General features: G+C 58.6%; 1 protein-coding gene across 1 annotated transcript in view; it reads right to left on the bottom strand.

Annotated features, from left to right (window-relative positions):
* Nucleotides 1-3,278: 3,278 nt before the first annotated feature.
* The window catches only part of PADI3 (peptidyl arginine deiminase 3), a 28,923-nt gene continuing 16,612 nt past the window's right edge, over nucleotides 3,279-15,589 (bottom strand). The window contains exons 10-16 of the mRNA XM_055397046.2: nucleotides 13,899-14,006; nucleotides 12,152-12,303; nucleotides 10,895-11,039; nucleotides 10,708-10,810; nucleotides 8,919-8,998; nucleotides 6,278-6,403; nucleotides 3,279-4,581 (exon numbers count right to left, since the gene is read on the bottom strand). Coding sequence (XP_055253021.1) covers nucleotides 4,348-4,581; nucleotides 6,278-6,403; nucleotides 8,919-8,998; nucleotides 10,708-10,810; nucleotides 10,895-11,039; nucleotides 12,152-12,303; nucleotides 13,899-14,006 — 948 coding nt within the window. The 3' untranslated portion in view covers nucleotides 3,279-4,347. The remainder of the gene's footprint in view (nucleotides 4,582-6,277; nucleotides 6,404-8,918; nucleotides 8,999-10,707; nucleotides 10,811-10,894; nucleotides 11,040-12,151; nucleotides 12,304-13,898; nucleotides 14,007-15,589) is intronic.

Below are 15,589 nucleotides of genomic sequence, written 5' to 3'. Positions count from 1 at the left end.
CGGGCAGGTTTCATCATTCAAGCCTCAGTGTCCTTGTCTATAAAGTGAGGTGAACAATTGCAACTTCACGCTAGCCGGTCATGAAGAGCAGACAAGATGATGCGTGCAAGGAGCCTGGCACATGCCCACCACAGCCCACGCTCATCGTCACTCCGCCGTAGGGGGTGGGCATGATGGTGGCCTTGTAGGAGAGGACAGCCCCATGAACTCTGTCCGGTCGTCCAGAACTCCTGTCCAGCCACCCTCCCCTGGAGCCTCAGCCATCCCGCCCACGACTCCCATCCTGCGGGGCTGCGGGGGAAAGGGCAAGAGACCATAGTGTTGGGCAAGCGCCTGCCAGGGCCCCGCAGTTACTCATTCCTGGTTCTGAACGCAGCGTGAGTCAGGCGGGCCTGGGGCCCCGAACCGTCAGTCCCTAGGAGAAAGACAGGCTCCCCTCCTGTCTGGGCGGGAGCCTCCCCCGGGTCACCCTCAGGCTGCTGAGTCCGGCAGGCTGTGACCTGAGAGTTGCAGGACAGCCTTCCCTTCCTTCCTCCCAGACCCGACCTCTGCGTCGCCAAGGCTCTTTGTCCTCTATTAGGATGCAGACGTTGGGAGTGCACACAGCGGTCACGTGGCGAGGGCCTGGGGGTGTTCTGGAACAAACAGTCATCAGTTATCAGGTGTTACATGACGGCCACGACTAAGCACCTCATATAACCCCACACAAGCTCGGGGAGGCAGACAGTTTCCATGCCCATTTTACGGAGGAGGAAACGGAGACTCGGAGAGGTGAAGTGTTCCGTCCGCCGAGAAGGGCCAGTTCAGCAGCAGGTCATCCGACGCTGGGGCAGGTGGCCGTTCCGCTGCACTCAATGCTTTGTCTTGGGGCTGCAGTGTGCGGGGTGTGTGGGCGCAGTGCCCTGAGTCAGGCCCTGGGGGGGAGCGGAGAGGGGCAGTGGGCGCAGCAGGAACGCGGGCCCCTCCTCCTCCCGCGCCTCTGCGCCCCCGGCTCTCCATCCTGCCGGGGCTGCGGGCGCTCCATCTCCAGGCCTCGGCCTGGCCTCCCAATGCCTGGAAGCCGGCTCCCCTGCCCACCCACCGCTCCAGGCCACCCTCCGGGGGCAGCTCAAACAGCACCCACTCTTCCGCCTAAGCAGGTCGCCTCCCCGTCATTCTCTGGCCCTCGCTGCCTCCACTTCATGGCACTCATTACAATTTTTAGCTATTTGTTCTTCTTTTCTCTCTGCCTCCCTAGATACAAACTCCTGAGGGTAGAGATTGTGTCTGGCACACAGTAGACACACGTTGAATATTTTTGGAACGAACGAATGAGGAGTTAACAGAGGTTTTGGGGCAGCTTTTGCTCGGATGTAACAGCTGGCCCAGTCAAGCCACCTTCAGGCTCCCTTTGGGCCTCCGTCCTCCCTCCCCAGGGTCAAGCTGAACTCCTGCTGAAGGGACCACAGAATGGGTGGGGGAGGGGAAGGAGTTGCTCCACGATTCAGGCCTCGCTCTGTTCTCCCTGGGGGTCTCTAGGGGCCAAACGGTGCACCGCAGGTCGCTGTCTGGGGTGGCAGTGTGGAGGGGACCCTCGGCCCAGGCTTGAGGGAGCTTGCGGTGCTCTTAGGAGCCACTCAGCCTGCACCCATTGGACCCCAGGTCCCAGGCCGGTGTTGAGGGTCAGGACTGAACGCAAGTCCTGGAGGAAGAGTTCACGGATGGCGTCTCTCTCCTGCTGGCTCCGTGACACCTGTCGAGAGGCCAGGCTGGATGTCGGAGGGGGCGATTGCGGTCCAGATCATGGAGATCAGAAGGGCCAGTCTGGTTGTGGTGGACAGAATAACTGTCCCCCAAAGGCGTCCACGTCCAAACTCCCAGAACCTACGAACATGTTACCTTACATGGCAAAGGGGAATCTAGGCTGCAGATGGAATTAAGGTTGTGAATCTGCTGACCCAGAGACACTGGAGGAGCCTGGCTCATCCAGCTGGGTCCGGTCACAAGGGTCTCAGGCAGTGGAAGAGGGCAGAAGGGTTGGGGGAATATGGGACGCTACAACATGGGCTCTGAAGCTGGAGGAAGGGGCCACAAGCCAAGGAGTGCAGGAGGCCCCTGGAAGCTGGGAAGCATGAGAGAAGAGATTCCCCCCTTGGGCTGCCGGAAGAAACAATGGCTTCCAGGCTTCTGACCTCCAGAACTTTAAGATTATAAATCTGCTTTGTTTTGAGCCACTGATCTTGTGGCAGTTTGTTACAGCAGTAGAGGAAACACATGCCCTGGCTATACCGATGTGGTGCAGACAGGTGAACGGTGTCTGCAGGGGCCCTTGAGGACAGATTTGGCTCCCTCTGCCATCGAGGTGAGGTTCCTGGGCTGCAGGAACCTTCCTGGAGCACAGGAGTCAAGCTGGAGCCACGAGAAATGTCTCAGACTTGTTGCTGGGTCCACCCGTGGCCTCACAAAGAGGACCTCGTGGTCAATCTGGGGGCATCTGGGGCGAGAAATGCCTGCTTGGGAACCCATCTGAGTTCTTCCGATTTTAGGCGCTTGCCGTTTGGAGGCATGTACCTCCACTGACACTCTTTAAAAAAAGTTTTCTCAACACTCTCATTGGTCTCAGCTTCCCTTGGAAGTGGGCTTATTCTGTCAGAATCCGGTCACGTGAAGGGTGGTGGGAGTCTGTTTCAGAGATTCTAGGTAGACGGTGGCCAAGAGGGATGCTGGGGGTAAGGGTGGGGGTGGGGGGACTGCGGGATCTTCGCTAACCACCCGGAAACCACCCAGCCCTGGGGCCTTGCTCTGAGTCTTGCATCTCCAGAGAGAACACGGGGGTTGGCAGGGAGGAGCACAGGGAGTGACCTCCCCGGGCTCCAGAGCAAGCCCACGGGGCCTTTACGGGGTGGCCACGGCCTCCCTGTGGACAGGAAGGAGGGCGTCACTCAGGGCACGCGCAAGCTTCCCCAGGGTCCACACCCTGGCTTCCCATTGCCACACTCACAATGCAACTTTCCGGCCACAGCCCAGACCCTCGCCCTGCCCTGGTCACTCGGTCCTGGCCACCTGGCATTTGACCCCTGGGCTTGCATCTTCACATCGTTTCATTGCAACTGGCCATGGTGACCTGTGGGATGAGTCCCGTGGCCAAGATGGAGCAACCTCACAGTCCTAACCAAAGTTTGGGCTACTCAGCCGTAAATTCCTGGAGGCCTAGGCAAGCCGGTGCTTCAGCTGCAAGAAAGTTCTCTGCTCCTGCTGTCTAGAGGGAGCCAAATAAGATCCACGCTGTTTGTGTTTCTGTCGATTTATTAGCCAGTGATGGAAGCATAGCTGGACCCACACAGAGCTCCCATGGAACGGACATACACCTGGAGAAAGCCACTCCACCCCTTTCCCTGCCCACCTGAGCTCAGACTGGTCCATCCCCAGAGCCCTCCTGTCGCGAGTGATCTCGGTGGGTTTGGCGCCACCAGGCCCCCTCTCCTGAGGCAAAGCAGGACGTGGAACGTTGACCTGGGGTCAACAGAGAGCCCAAGACTGATTCTACCAGGGGTCTCCCCTCCTGCAGAGAGGCCCAGGGCCACTAAAGCATCTTATGTCTTATGGAGGATGTACTTCACCCTTATACCCAGTCTTCCCAATCTCTAGGAATTCCCCAGATATTTTCATCTCCAAGAAATTCCAGGAGGTTTTAGAACCAAGCCAGATTTCTAAAGGTCAGATGATGAGATGTTTCTCAGGCTAAGTAAGGTGTAGCTAACGTTGCTTCAACATACATCTAGAAGCACACACTATGCTGGGCGCTGGGCAAGGGAGATTTCAACAGCTGGTCAGAGGCTTGGGAGCTGGAATGCTGGTCCCACCTCAGTCTAAACAGACCTCTGCTCCTACACTGTGGGTGAGGCTCTGGGCTAAATCTCTCCTGTCCTGTGACTTTAAGAAATGAGTTCCCCTGCAGAGCGCGAGGCAATCAGTCCAAAGCAGGACCATGGGTCCTTCCTGCACTAGGGCCACAGGCCCAGAGGACAGAGGGGAGGCGCCGATATTTCTAGTCTCCAGAGGGAATTAGGCTCCACACAGAAGATTTGAGGGTGGAGAGGGGGATGTTTGGAGGAGTCCCTGTGGGTAATGCTGATCTGCAAGACAGACCACAAGAAACGAGGTCCTTCTTGAGAAGCCAAGGGGGTCAAGTCTGAGACCGCATGGGCGGCAGGTGCGGCGTGTGAACATTTGGAGGAAAAGGCTTCTGAGCAGGAGCTCCATCCGGAACCTTGGGGTCTCTTGACACTTATTGTTCAGGGGCCTGTTTCGGCCTCCATCACCCAGGCGGACAGCCCACCCCGGGGGTACAGGGTGGGGGGAGCCGGCTCAGGGCTCCATGTGCCACCACTTGAAGGAGAAGGGCTGGCGGCGCACATTGGTGCCGCAGTGGACCTCGCCGTGCAGCATGTGGTACGGGGCGAAGTCGTCGATGAAGGTGCAGCGGAGGCCCAGCGGCTCCAGCAGGGACCGCACCTTCTCCTCCAGGCAGCAGCGGCCATTGATGACGGGCCCGAAGGGCTTGGGGATGCCCAGGTGCTTGCCCAGCACCAGCATGTTCACCTGCAGAGAAGGGGCGCCCAGGTCAGGGGCAGCATCGGCTCCCACCCCAGCACCTCCTCTGTGCTCAGCAGGACCTGGTGTTGTCTTTGAAGCAGCCTTGCAAACAGCCACTCGCCCCTTCAGGCAGCAAGGGAGGGACGAGGTCTGGCAAGAACACTAACCAGCTGCTCATGTGCAGAGCGCACGACGAGAACTCTCTGGTGCTGCCTCTTTGTTGCTAGGCTGCAGCAGCTGCCACATCTGTGCGAGGAACCCCTAACTCCCAGGCTGCAGCTGATGGGACCAGGGTAGATGTGTGACCCAGGCTGGGCCAATCAGATTCCCTCCTCGGGTGTTGCCGTTACCGTGGTGGGAGAGCTGAGTCTCTTCCCCGTGTCTGCACTTCTGTGTGGACATGTTAATATTCGTCCCCAGGGACAGAGAGGCTAGGGAAGCCGAGCAAAGCAGGAGGCGAGGGCGGGGGGGGGGGGGGGCGGCACGGGGAGGATGAGCAATGTAGCCGTGGAAACAGGAGCTAGCTCCAGGCCCTCCTAACGCCCCCCACAGCGGCCACCCTTGCCAGGGGCCTTCCTGGGGTCCTTATGCTAAATCTTCGGCTCTGGCCGAAACCCGCTTCGGTGGTCTTCTGTCTCCTATGAACACAAGAATCTGAAGTGCTGCACAAGCTTCTGGGGGCATGACCTTATGGCAAGGCCTTGGAGATGCAGGAAGGAAAGGGAGTATTACGAGGCTTTGCAAGTGGGGAAACCAGAGGGCAAACAGTCAGGAAGGGGAAGGAGGCATGGGGCAAGGGTGGTGTGGACAGGCTGCCCGCAAGCCTCTGATAACGCGAAGGCCTGGTTCCTCCGTGGGATGGAGGTGGGGAGGGTTTGAGAGGGAGCGAAGAGAGGCAGGAGGGAGCTGGCTGACTGACGGCTGTGCTGCTCGAAGGGTGGGCCTCAGAGAGCGCCCGGGGCTCGCTGTTAGAAAGGCAGCGAGTCTCAGGCCCCTGCGGGATCAGAACCGCTGGGGTGGGGCCCCGAGGTCCCAGTGTTCCAGATGCAAGTTCAAGCGTCAGAGACACGAGAGCCAAAGCCCCCAGGCTCAACCAAAGGCCACTTCTTCCACGGAGCCCTCTTGGGTGTCCAGTCCTACCTCTCAGGCTGGGAGTGCTTTGTTTCACCCCTGAACTGCCACATCACTCTATCACACAAAGTGGATCTTTGGGACAAACCCTCAGAGAGGTGAGGCGAGTTTCTCCCTGACCAGATTTAACTGGCAGCTCCTTGGGAGCAGGGAGCAGCCTGAGTCATCTCTGCATCTCACACAGGGAACCTTAAGTGTGCAGGGGGTGGGTGAGTATCCGGGAGCTGGGGGAGAGGGAGCAGCAGGGGTATCTGACCTTCCGGCGGCTGCTACACGCACGGCCTCAGGCAATCTTTCGCTCACTGCACAAATACCAAGTGGGTCCCCGTGGAGAGGAGGGCCCTTCCCTGATGGCCCCGGAGTGCGGGCTTGGCCCGGGAGCATTCATGGTGACTGTGACAGCCGGTCAAGGAGAGGTCCTCCCGCTGGGGCCGTGGGACCTCTGCGTCTCCCTGCCCCCAGCCCCGGCCCCTCCACCCCAAACACAGTGGCAGCGGGCGTTTGGCCCCCGGGGGAGTGGAGGCTTGGTGCCTAATCTGACGAAACCGTAAGTCCCGGCTGACAGCCTCACCAAATCTGGGAAGAAGGCCACGGCCTTCCTCCTCTCCATCTTGAAGAGCTGCGGGATGTCCACAATGTCCTGCTCGGCCAGGCCCAGCTCCCGCTTCAGCACCTCCCGGTTCCAGTCGATGCAGCTCTGGGGGGGAGGGGGGAGTCAGGGAGGCCTTGTGGGTGTGGGGGGGCCCCACGGGGGCACGTCTGGTTAAGGATGGACAAGGCGCCCAAGTGCCCACAGGTCAGCCCTCCACACGAACCTCCTCCTTGTGTGCCTTCATCAAGACATGCCTGCTCGGGCCCCCGCCACAGCCTCACCCCCGGCAGGGCGCACGAGAGCGTGGCTCAGGTGCCCAGTCCTCCGCCCCTCCCCACTCTAGAGCCTCACTCCTCCGGGATCTCCTTCAATCTTACCGCTCAAAACACCAGACACCACCAACTCCCACATTTCTACCTCCCAGCCACTGTCCCACAGACAGAGGAGCCTGGCGGGCTTCAGTCCACAGGGGAGCAAACAACCGGACACGACTGAGCACTCACACGGGAACCACTTTACAAAGGCGAACGCCTTCGCTCAGCTCAGACGTGCAGAGACAACCAGCCCTGCGCGTCTCCACCTGGGTGTCTGGCGGGCGCGTCAGACAAACTTGGATTTCTACCCACCCCTCCACACCCTCCCTCCCTCCTTCTTCGGCTCTGGAGACTAATCGCTGCTTAGGCCCGAACGCACTGACATGCATACGCTGCCAGACATAGTTAGCGGGAGCTTGCCTACAGCACAGGTAGCTTAGCTAGGGGCTCTGTGACGACTTAGGAAGGTCGGATGGCGGGTGCGGGAGGGCAAGGAGGCAGTGGTATACAACTGCCTCGCTTCCTCGCAGAGCAGAGGCGAGCACTCGATTACAAAGCAGTCAGGCTCCCAGGTGGCTCAGTGGGCACAAAAAGTCCGTCCCCAGGGCATGAGGGGCAGGAGATGCGGGGTCCATCCCTGGGTGGGGAGGAGCCCCTGGAGGAGGGCAGCCCACTCCAGTACTCTTATCTGGAGAACCCCATGGACAGAGGAGCCTGGCGGGCTACAGTGCACGGGGTCACAAAGGGCCGGACCCACCGAGTGACTAACCACGCGCGCTGCAGCGAGACAGAAACCCTGCAGCCATTCTCGGAGCCGCCCCTCCTCCCACTCTGCCTCCGCGCCAGCAGTCCCCACGGGCTCTCCATCTACGTCCCAAACGTGCCGGTCTCACCCCCCACGCGGGCGGAGCGCCGTCCCCTGCGGCCGGGCCTCCCGGCTTCTTCCGCTCTTGCGCCACGTTGTGACCACGACAAGCGTCCTCACAGCTCCCCGCGCCCCCCGGCGGGAGTGGAGCCGCTGAGGGCCCGCTGCAACTCCAGCCCTGCAAGCCAGCCCGCGCAGGCGACCGAGGCCCCCACCTGCTGCACACGGCCGGTGGCTAGCACAGGGGCAGAAGGCAGACGGTGTCTCCAAGCTGAACTGACTGGCTCGCAGCTTCCACCTGCTCTGCTGAGCCCGACCCGGGCTGCAGGGCGTCAAGGACCCGCCCGCCCTGCCTTCCCCCCACCAGCTCGCCCAGCCTCCTCCACTCCCTTCCTCCCTGCCTCCTGCAGGCACGGTCCCTAATTCAGTCCCCGCAAGGGTCACCCGCATCCCTCGCTTCTCAGAGGGCCCTGCGCTGAATATTGTCTGTTCTTCTGGCCCCCGTCCCCCTTCTTCCCTGCTTCCCTGCGCTGTGTCCTGGGAGGCTGACCCTTGGGAACCAGGGGCTCCTGTACCCGCAAGCTTCCCGTTGAGCTCAGCCCTTGGGGGCGGTGGCAGAAGGTGGGGGCGCTGCTGGGACAGTGCACTTGGGGTCATGGCAGGTTGGCTCTGCAGTCCCAGCTCCTGTCTTACAACCTCTTTTTTTTTTAATTTATTTATTTAATTGGAGGCTAATTACAATATTGTGACTGTGTTTGGAGCGACCCCTCCAGGCTCCAGTAACATGCTCCTCAGCCAATTCCTCCAGGCCTGTGGGAGGTGAGAGCTCCCCTCTTCCTACCCTGGGGATGCGGAATAGGCCCTTGCTGATCTCCTCAAACCTGCCCTGTGCCTTTGCAAACATTCCCTTCACTGAACCGCTCTCTGGTTCAGTAACCCTTGCTTCCTGCTGGGACCTACTGTCGCTACCCCTGCCCCTTGCCATGATAGAAGACAGAGTCTCAGCCCAGCAGCAGAGAGATCATTCCAAAGCGTGAGTCAGACCCAGTCTGTCCTGCGCTTGCATCCCCAAACAGCCTCCAGTCATGCTCAGAGTCACAGCCAAAGCCCCAGCGCTGCCGTGCGGGGCCCTGGGTAGCTCCCTCCCTCCTCATTCCCCTTGGGCCCCCAGGTTCGTCCTTAAACGCTCCAGGCCTCTTTGTTCCACCTCAGGGCCATTGTCTGTGCTGTTCCCTCCACCTGGAATGCTTGTCCTCACATGTACCTGGCTTGGCCCCTCATTTCTCTCGAGTGAAAGCTGGGATTTAGAGATTCTCTGCCTGGGCCTGTCACCCTCCCGCCCCCCGACCCCGAGCTGTCCTGAACCGTGAGCCTCAGACCTCTGTCCACAATCCCATCCCCAGCCACACCTACCCCCACACCTGGCCCACGGCCCTGGTACCTGCACAAACTTATTGTAGCTGATGAGGTTTCCGTTGGAGAGGACCTGGCTGATGGAGACGGTGTTGACCTGCTGGTTGCCTGTGAAGGAGAAGGGCAGGGTGGGAGCAGCACCAGCAGAGGCCAGGCTCGCAGGCAAAAGGCTTGTGAGTCGGCAGCTCCCTGGCGTTCCTGCCTGTCCTCTGAGCAAGCCTGGGTGTGTGAGGACGGCAGGGGCAGGCTGCTGCAGAGCATGGACGTGAGGCCATCATCCAAGCACATCAGAAGTGGTGATGCTCCTTATTGGAAGTGTAACCCCCACCCACACTGGGCATTGCATGATGATCACTGTTTTTGTGGTTCATGGTGGGGCGTGGAGCTGGGTCACCCACCTGCCCATCAGGACATGCCCTGATGGACACCGCTGAACCCTGTTCCTGACCTCCAGGAGGCGACTTCAGGGCAAAGGGGCTCCCCCCAGGCCCAGCTTTCCTGCTGGCCTGATGAAGTGCCCATGGAGACAGGCAGGACAGGGGAGGTCAGAGCCAGTCTTGTGACCCTCACAGCTCTTATTAATCTCTTACCATGTACAGGCTCTGAGTCCAGGGCTCCACACTCAGCACTTCATTTAGTCCTCACAGCAACCCCGCATTAATACCCCCACTTTACAGATGAGGCTCAGACAAGCAAAAAGATTTGCCCCAGGTCTTGCAGCTGGGAAATGGGGGTACTGGTGATTCAGACCCAAGTCAAGTGCTCATGAAGGGCGGAAGACTCAACCAAGGGCTGGACCCACCTGCCCACGTGCAGGCTCGGTTCCCCGCAGCCTCGTCGGAGTAGAGACGCAAGTCCACAGCATCCCCACTGAGGCTGCTGGGCCAGCCACTTCCCCTCTCTGAGCCCCACATTCTCGGGTGTAAAGAAGATGGAGTCATCCTCACAGGCTCTCCTGAGGTCAGATGGGATCAGATGCCTGGACCATGCAGCCTGGGGCTTGGCACACGGTGGATGACCACTGAAGTGCCGGGCCTCGGTGGCTGCTGCGGTGGTATCAGCTCTCTGGGGCCACCCAGTGGTTACACGTGGCCTGACAGCTGTGAATTCCCTCGGTGCTGGGCTCAGCATCTCTCTGGGCCCTGCTCACTGCAAACCGCTGCTTCTAAGGAAGATGAAGATGGCTTTCCCTCTGCCCGGTACATGAAATTTGGATTTGAGAATTTTCCAGGTTTGATCTGAGCTCAAGGAGTCTGTTCACAGCCCTGATGGGAGTGAGGGGTTGGGGGAAACGCTAGTTCTTCCATTTTACAGCTGGGGCTCCAGGGGGGTAGGAAATAGACATGGGAATTTGCACTTGGGAGCTTGTAAGTTCTGTGAAGGCTTTTCTTTTGGAGGGAAGTTTGGTCCAGGGTAGGACTGTTCCTCAGCCCAGTCTCCAAGCTCCCAATAGATGTTCCACTGATCAATCAGATTTCACTTGCAAAACACAAATTATTCAGATTTTCAAGACAGCGAGGGGCAGAACATCGGATCCTAAGTGCTAGGCCCTTCAGCGCAGAGGCCCCTGTATGACTGCACTTGTCACGTGCCCCTAACCCCAGAGCGGACCACGACTCCACGGTGCCCACGGCCACCTCCCATCATTCACCGTGGCGTTCCCTGCCAGCTCCGTTCCCGCCGTGGACAGTGGGGCCTGCTGGGCCAAGGGGTCTCAGACCTGGGGGGACAGGCCACCTCACAGCAGGACATTCCTCTCTCAAGCTGTGATGTGGCAAGGGGGACAGGAAAGCGTTGATGAGGGGCCCAGCACCCACCGACAACCCCTTGGAACAGGAGGGCGTCCCCGTGGCCCCACTTCTGCTTTTCCTGGAAGAGCTTGAAGCAGGCGCTGGGGCTGGCCAGGAGCATCCGGAAGCCCTGTGTGCACAGAACAGACTCAATTGAGCCCCTCGCCTCCGCTCGGCTCAGTCGTGGGCCCAGAGCCGTCCCCCAGGCCCTCACCTTCCCATCAGTAGCAGGGACGAAGCTCAGAAACTCATCCACATGGCCGACCGCCAGCCAGTCCACGAAGAGCTCCACAGGCGGCTGCACCTTCTGGGCATGGAGGAAGTCCCGGACCACCTGGGTGACCCGGCGGCCCCTTGACCTGGGGCCCAAGGGGTCAAAAAAAAGTTAACTAAAGAGAATATACACAGAAACAGAAGGACAAGACTTCAAGATTTCTGCAACATCTGTAAAAAGCTTGTGCTGCCTTTATAATCAGGAAAGGTTATAAATAAATACAGATTTAAGTTACACTCAAGGTGAGTTCTCCACGAAGCAGACACAGGCCAGGTCAATCACAGCTCACCATCCCGGTCTCCCCATCCAGGCGAATCCTCAGGACCACCCTCAGACCCCATCCTTGTGTTCTCCAAGTGACAGACGTCACCCCCATGTTCAGCCCATGCTGGGCAGCTCTTCCTAGGGTTTAACTGACATCTAGGGAGAGAGGGTGATCTTGTCTCACAGCCCCAGCATTTTATTTTCGTGAACTCAAACCCCATTTTTCTCTTGCCTTCTGAAAAAGTATCGAATGGCATGGCCCAAACGTCCTCTGTGAGATCATGTGTTTGAGGACATGGTTTCGCCTGTCATCCGATCACAAGTTTGTTCTAACCACTTTGCTGCATTTGGCTGGCTGTCTTGGTCTACTCCCATAGCAAATAGCCACTGTCACGGGCCTGCTTTTGTTCTCCATCGGCACCCTGTGAAGTGTGCTGAGCAAGGCACAGTCAGCCGCTCCCCTTCTTTGCGTCACTGTGGTCTCCATTTCCATGTCCTATGCCTTTCCTTCGCTCTCAGGCAAAGATCTGGTTTAGTCATTCACATCGTGGTGTGAGCAAGCCTTGATTTAAATGCAATTTCTCCTGGGACTGTTGAGGCTTAAAACCTTTTTCTTCGAAATTATTTATTGGTATCAGCATGAATTTACTTTATGAATCAGAAGAGCCAAGTCTAGTCTTAACTTTGCCTCCTGTGTGACCTTTCCCAAGTGACTCACCCTCTCTGGGCCCACTTGTAAAATGAGAATGTTGGACTAAATGAGCTCTTGGGGCCCCTTGCCCTGGGCATCTCAGACCCCCTGAGTCAAGTGTGGATGATGTCCGGGGGGCAGTCCCCTGGACTGCCGTTTCATCACTGGTCCTCTATGCTTCTCTTCCAGGAGTGGAGCAGCCCTCCCTCAGCGCCCATCACCACCCACCCTCAGCCCCTCACCCAGGCAAGTTGCCTCCGAAGAGGATCCGCCCCAGGGGGTACTCCTTCCCGTTGGCCACCACAGGGGGGCTGACCTCCAGGTTCCCGAAGGAGTCCAGGCCGCTCACAGAGTTGTCCCGTGGTTCCCGGGTCACATAGCCAAAGTCTGGACCCTGGGTGGGAAAACAGTCAGGCTTGGGGTGGGCAGGCTCACCAGGAAGCGCTTGAACCAACTTGCTGGGCTCTAAGCTCCTTAAAGATGGGGCGAGAGTGGCCACCCATTCTTCAGATAGAAACACTGAGTCAGAGATGGACGTCTGAGCTGACTGCTATTTCCTGCACGCTCAGATGCTCATGCCTGCTGAATGTGGGACACACACGGCCCTCCAGCCCTGCTGCTGTTTCAGAGCATGTTATTCCCCCTGGTCACGGGGATACAGCAGAGAGGGCCAGGCGGTCCCCACACTCCCCGTTAGATGTGGAGCCCGGGGCTGTGTCCACTCCTTGCCTTCTGCGCGGCCTTCCTGTCAGTCTCGCCCCGGGGCGGGTATCTGCTGCTCTAGAGGGGCCTGCTCTCGGGGCCTAAGGGGCGGGTGATGGTCCTCTGAGCCCCAGCTTTCAACGTAGGGAAAGGGACAACTGCCCAGGGCCGTCTCTTAGAAGGAATTTAGACAGTCCTGAGGCCAGGAGAGAGCTCCTCCCTCCTTCATGCCCCAGCGAGGGGTGGGAGAAGCCCTCCACTCTCTGTGGTGCCAAGGGGATCTCCCCTTTTTTCTCAGGACGGGTCCGTTAGGACATGTCCTCTCCCTTTTCATGGAAGTAGAGTTGCTTACAATGGTTTGCTAATTTCTGTTGTAAAGCAAAGTGACCCAGTTACACACACACACACGTGTATTCTTTTCCTTATCCTTTCGCGCCAGGGTTCCTCACAGGATACTGACCACGGGTCCCCGTGCTGGACAGCAGGGCCATGTCGTTAATCCATTCTGTTATCATGGTTTGCATTAGCTGAGCCCAGACTGCCAGTCCTCCCCTGCCCTCTCCGCGTCCCCCTTGGCAACCGCAAGTCTGACCTCTGTGTCTGTGGGTCTGCTTCTGTCTCACAGGCGAGTCCGTGAGAAGACACCCTCTTTATTGCCAATAGTAATGCCGGCGCTTCCTCTGCAGGGCCATGAAGACGCTTCACAAGCATCTGTGAGGCCTGGGCTAACGTGTTTTCACTGACGGGGAAACTGAGGCTCAGAGAGGGGCGACTACTCATGCCGGGCCACACAGCATGTGGGTGACAGAGCCGGGTTGCTCTGACTCTGGAGCATATGTTTTTTTTTTAAGTGGAGAGTAATTGCTTCACAATGTTGTGTTGGTTTCTGCGATACAGCATGAAGCAGCCGGAAGTGTACGCGCGTCCCTCCCCCGTGAACCTCCCTCCCACCTCCCACCCCAAACTCCATGTTCTTAAGAGCTGCACTCTCCTGCCTCTCCTGCCCATCTGGGGTTGCCGGCTTTAATAAACAAACGCAGAGCAGGCGCAGTTCAATTTGAACTTCATATAAACAGTAAATGTATTTTTAGTATGTCCAGTGCAGTGTATGGAATGTACTTATGCTAAAACAGTTCTCACAGTTTCGCTGACATTCAGCCTTACCCGGGCCTCTCCTGTATTTTACCTGGCAACCCTACTCCCATCCCTGAAGAGCACGGCTCCCAGTCTGGCTCTCAGCGCAAAGCCCCTCGGCTTGCAGGCCCAGCTGTGGCCCCGAGCACTCACCAGGATTCTTTTGTAAGGGAAGTTCTGCAGCTCGCCGTTCCTGGGGGAGTCAAAGACCACCGGGAAGGTTTTGTGCGGCGCCTGGATATAGCCCAGCTCCATCTCATCCTGCAGACCCGGGGGACACCAGCGGTAGACGGTCAGCAGCTTACCCTCCTCGCCTGGCACTCAGGGCTTCAGGGAAGACTGTTCACTCTGCCTCAGGCCTGCTCTACCCTTTGAGGACTGAGGCCGTGATACCTGCTGGCTGGAGGAAGGGCTGGAGGTTCGAGGGTGGGACTCTGCTCACCTAGGGCCAAGTCAGGAATGAATGAGGACACGGCCTCGGGGTATCCCTGTGCTGGGTCACAGGCAAGTGGGGACAGAGAGGGCTTCGGGGTGGCCTGAGTTGGACAAAGAGGCTGCTGGGCACCAGCCATCACACATGGCCTCTCCGTGTGGCCCTGGGGGACTGACAGTGAGCAGGGCTGAGGCGGCCTGAGGAGGCACAGACCTGCCTCCTTTCAAGCACGTGCCATGCCCGGGTCAGTCCTGAGCCCCCCAGTCTTGGAGGCAAAGATAACCCAGCACTGATGGACTGTAAGTCCAGCGAGAGCTCACTAGAATGTCTCCGGCCCCGCTCCAGGTGGTTTACGAGTGCTAACTCCTGCAGGCCTCACAATACACCTACGTGGAGGCGCCACGATCATCCCAGATCACAACCGGTGAAAGTGAGGAACAGCACGGTCTAGTTATTTGCCCGAGGGCACACGGCCAGTCAACAGCACAGCCAGGATCCAGACCGAGCCTGTTCTTGCCCTCGAGTCCCGACCTGAGACAACTCCTGGGACGAACTTCCAACTGAAACGAAAGCTTCTTAGCTTGGTGTTCAAGGCCTCTCACCTCAGTTCTTGCCCTTTGCAGAAGCTTGTGTGCCTGCTAAGTCACTTCAGTCGTGTCCAGCTCTCTGCGACCTAATGAACAGTTGCCGCCCAGGCTCCTCAGACTCTCCAGGTAAGAACACTGGGGTGGGTTGCCAGGCCCTCCTCCAGGGGACCTTCCTGACCCAGGGATCGAACTGGTGTCTCTGTGTTTCCTGCACTGGCAGGCAGGGTCTTCACTACCAGTCCCACCTGGGAAGCCCTCACAGAAGCTTGATCCTGGCCAGAGAGAACAGCTGACGTCCCCTCTCACATGTCCCACCTCTGGGCCTTTGCACGTACCAGTCCTCTGCCAGGACCGCCATTCACTGAGTTCCAGCACCGCCCTTACCAGCTCTGCGGCCCGAGGCATCTCACCTCGCTGAGAGTTCCTTCTTTACTGACAAGGCATTGTCAGGAAGATGAAATGATGCTAGGCATGGCCTGCAGGGAGTGCTCGATAAACCGCACAAGTCATCATCCATTGGCCAAATCTGGTCCAGCTCAAATGCCCCCTCCAGGCAGTCTTCACTGACCGCCTTCACAGACAAGGGTGGTTCCACCTGCCTCCAGGCCCCGCTGGCACTTGGGCAGCACCCCTGCTTCATCTCAAACAGCTGGAGCAGCAATGTCCATCCCAACCCTTCCCTGCTTTGGGGCTCCTCAGCCTCAGCACTCCTGACACTTGAACCAGCTAATTTTTGTCGTGGGGGCTGCCCCGTGTATTGTAGGCTGTTTGGCAGCATCCCTGGGACAAACACGACCTTCCATGGAAGGTCACTGGTCCAGGCC

This window comes from Moschus berezovskii, chromosome 2, assembly GCF_049115385.1.
Source record: "Moschus berezovskii isolate FMDL1 chromosome 2, NW_MosBer_1.0, whole genome shotgun sequence".
In the NCBI taxonomy this organism is placed as follows: Eukaryota; Metazoa; Chordata; class Mammalia; order Artiodactyla; family Moschidae; genus Moschus; species Moschus berezovskii.
The sequence above is the reverse complement of the archived record's forward strand: the minus strand, read 5'-3'. Positions and strand labels throughout refer to the sequence as shown.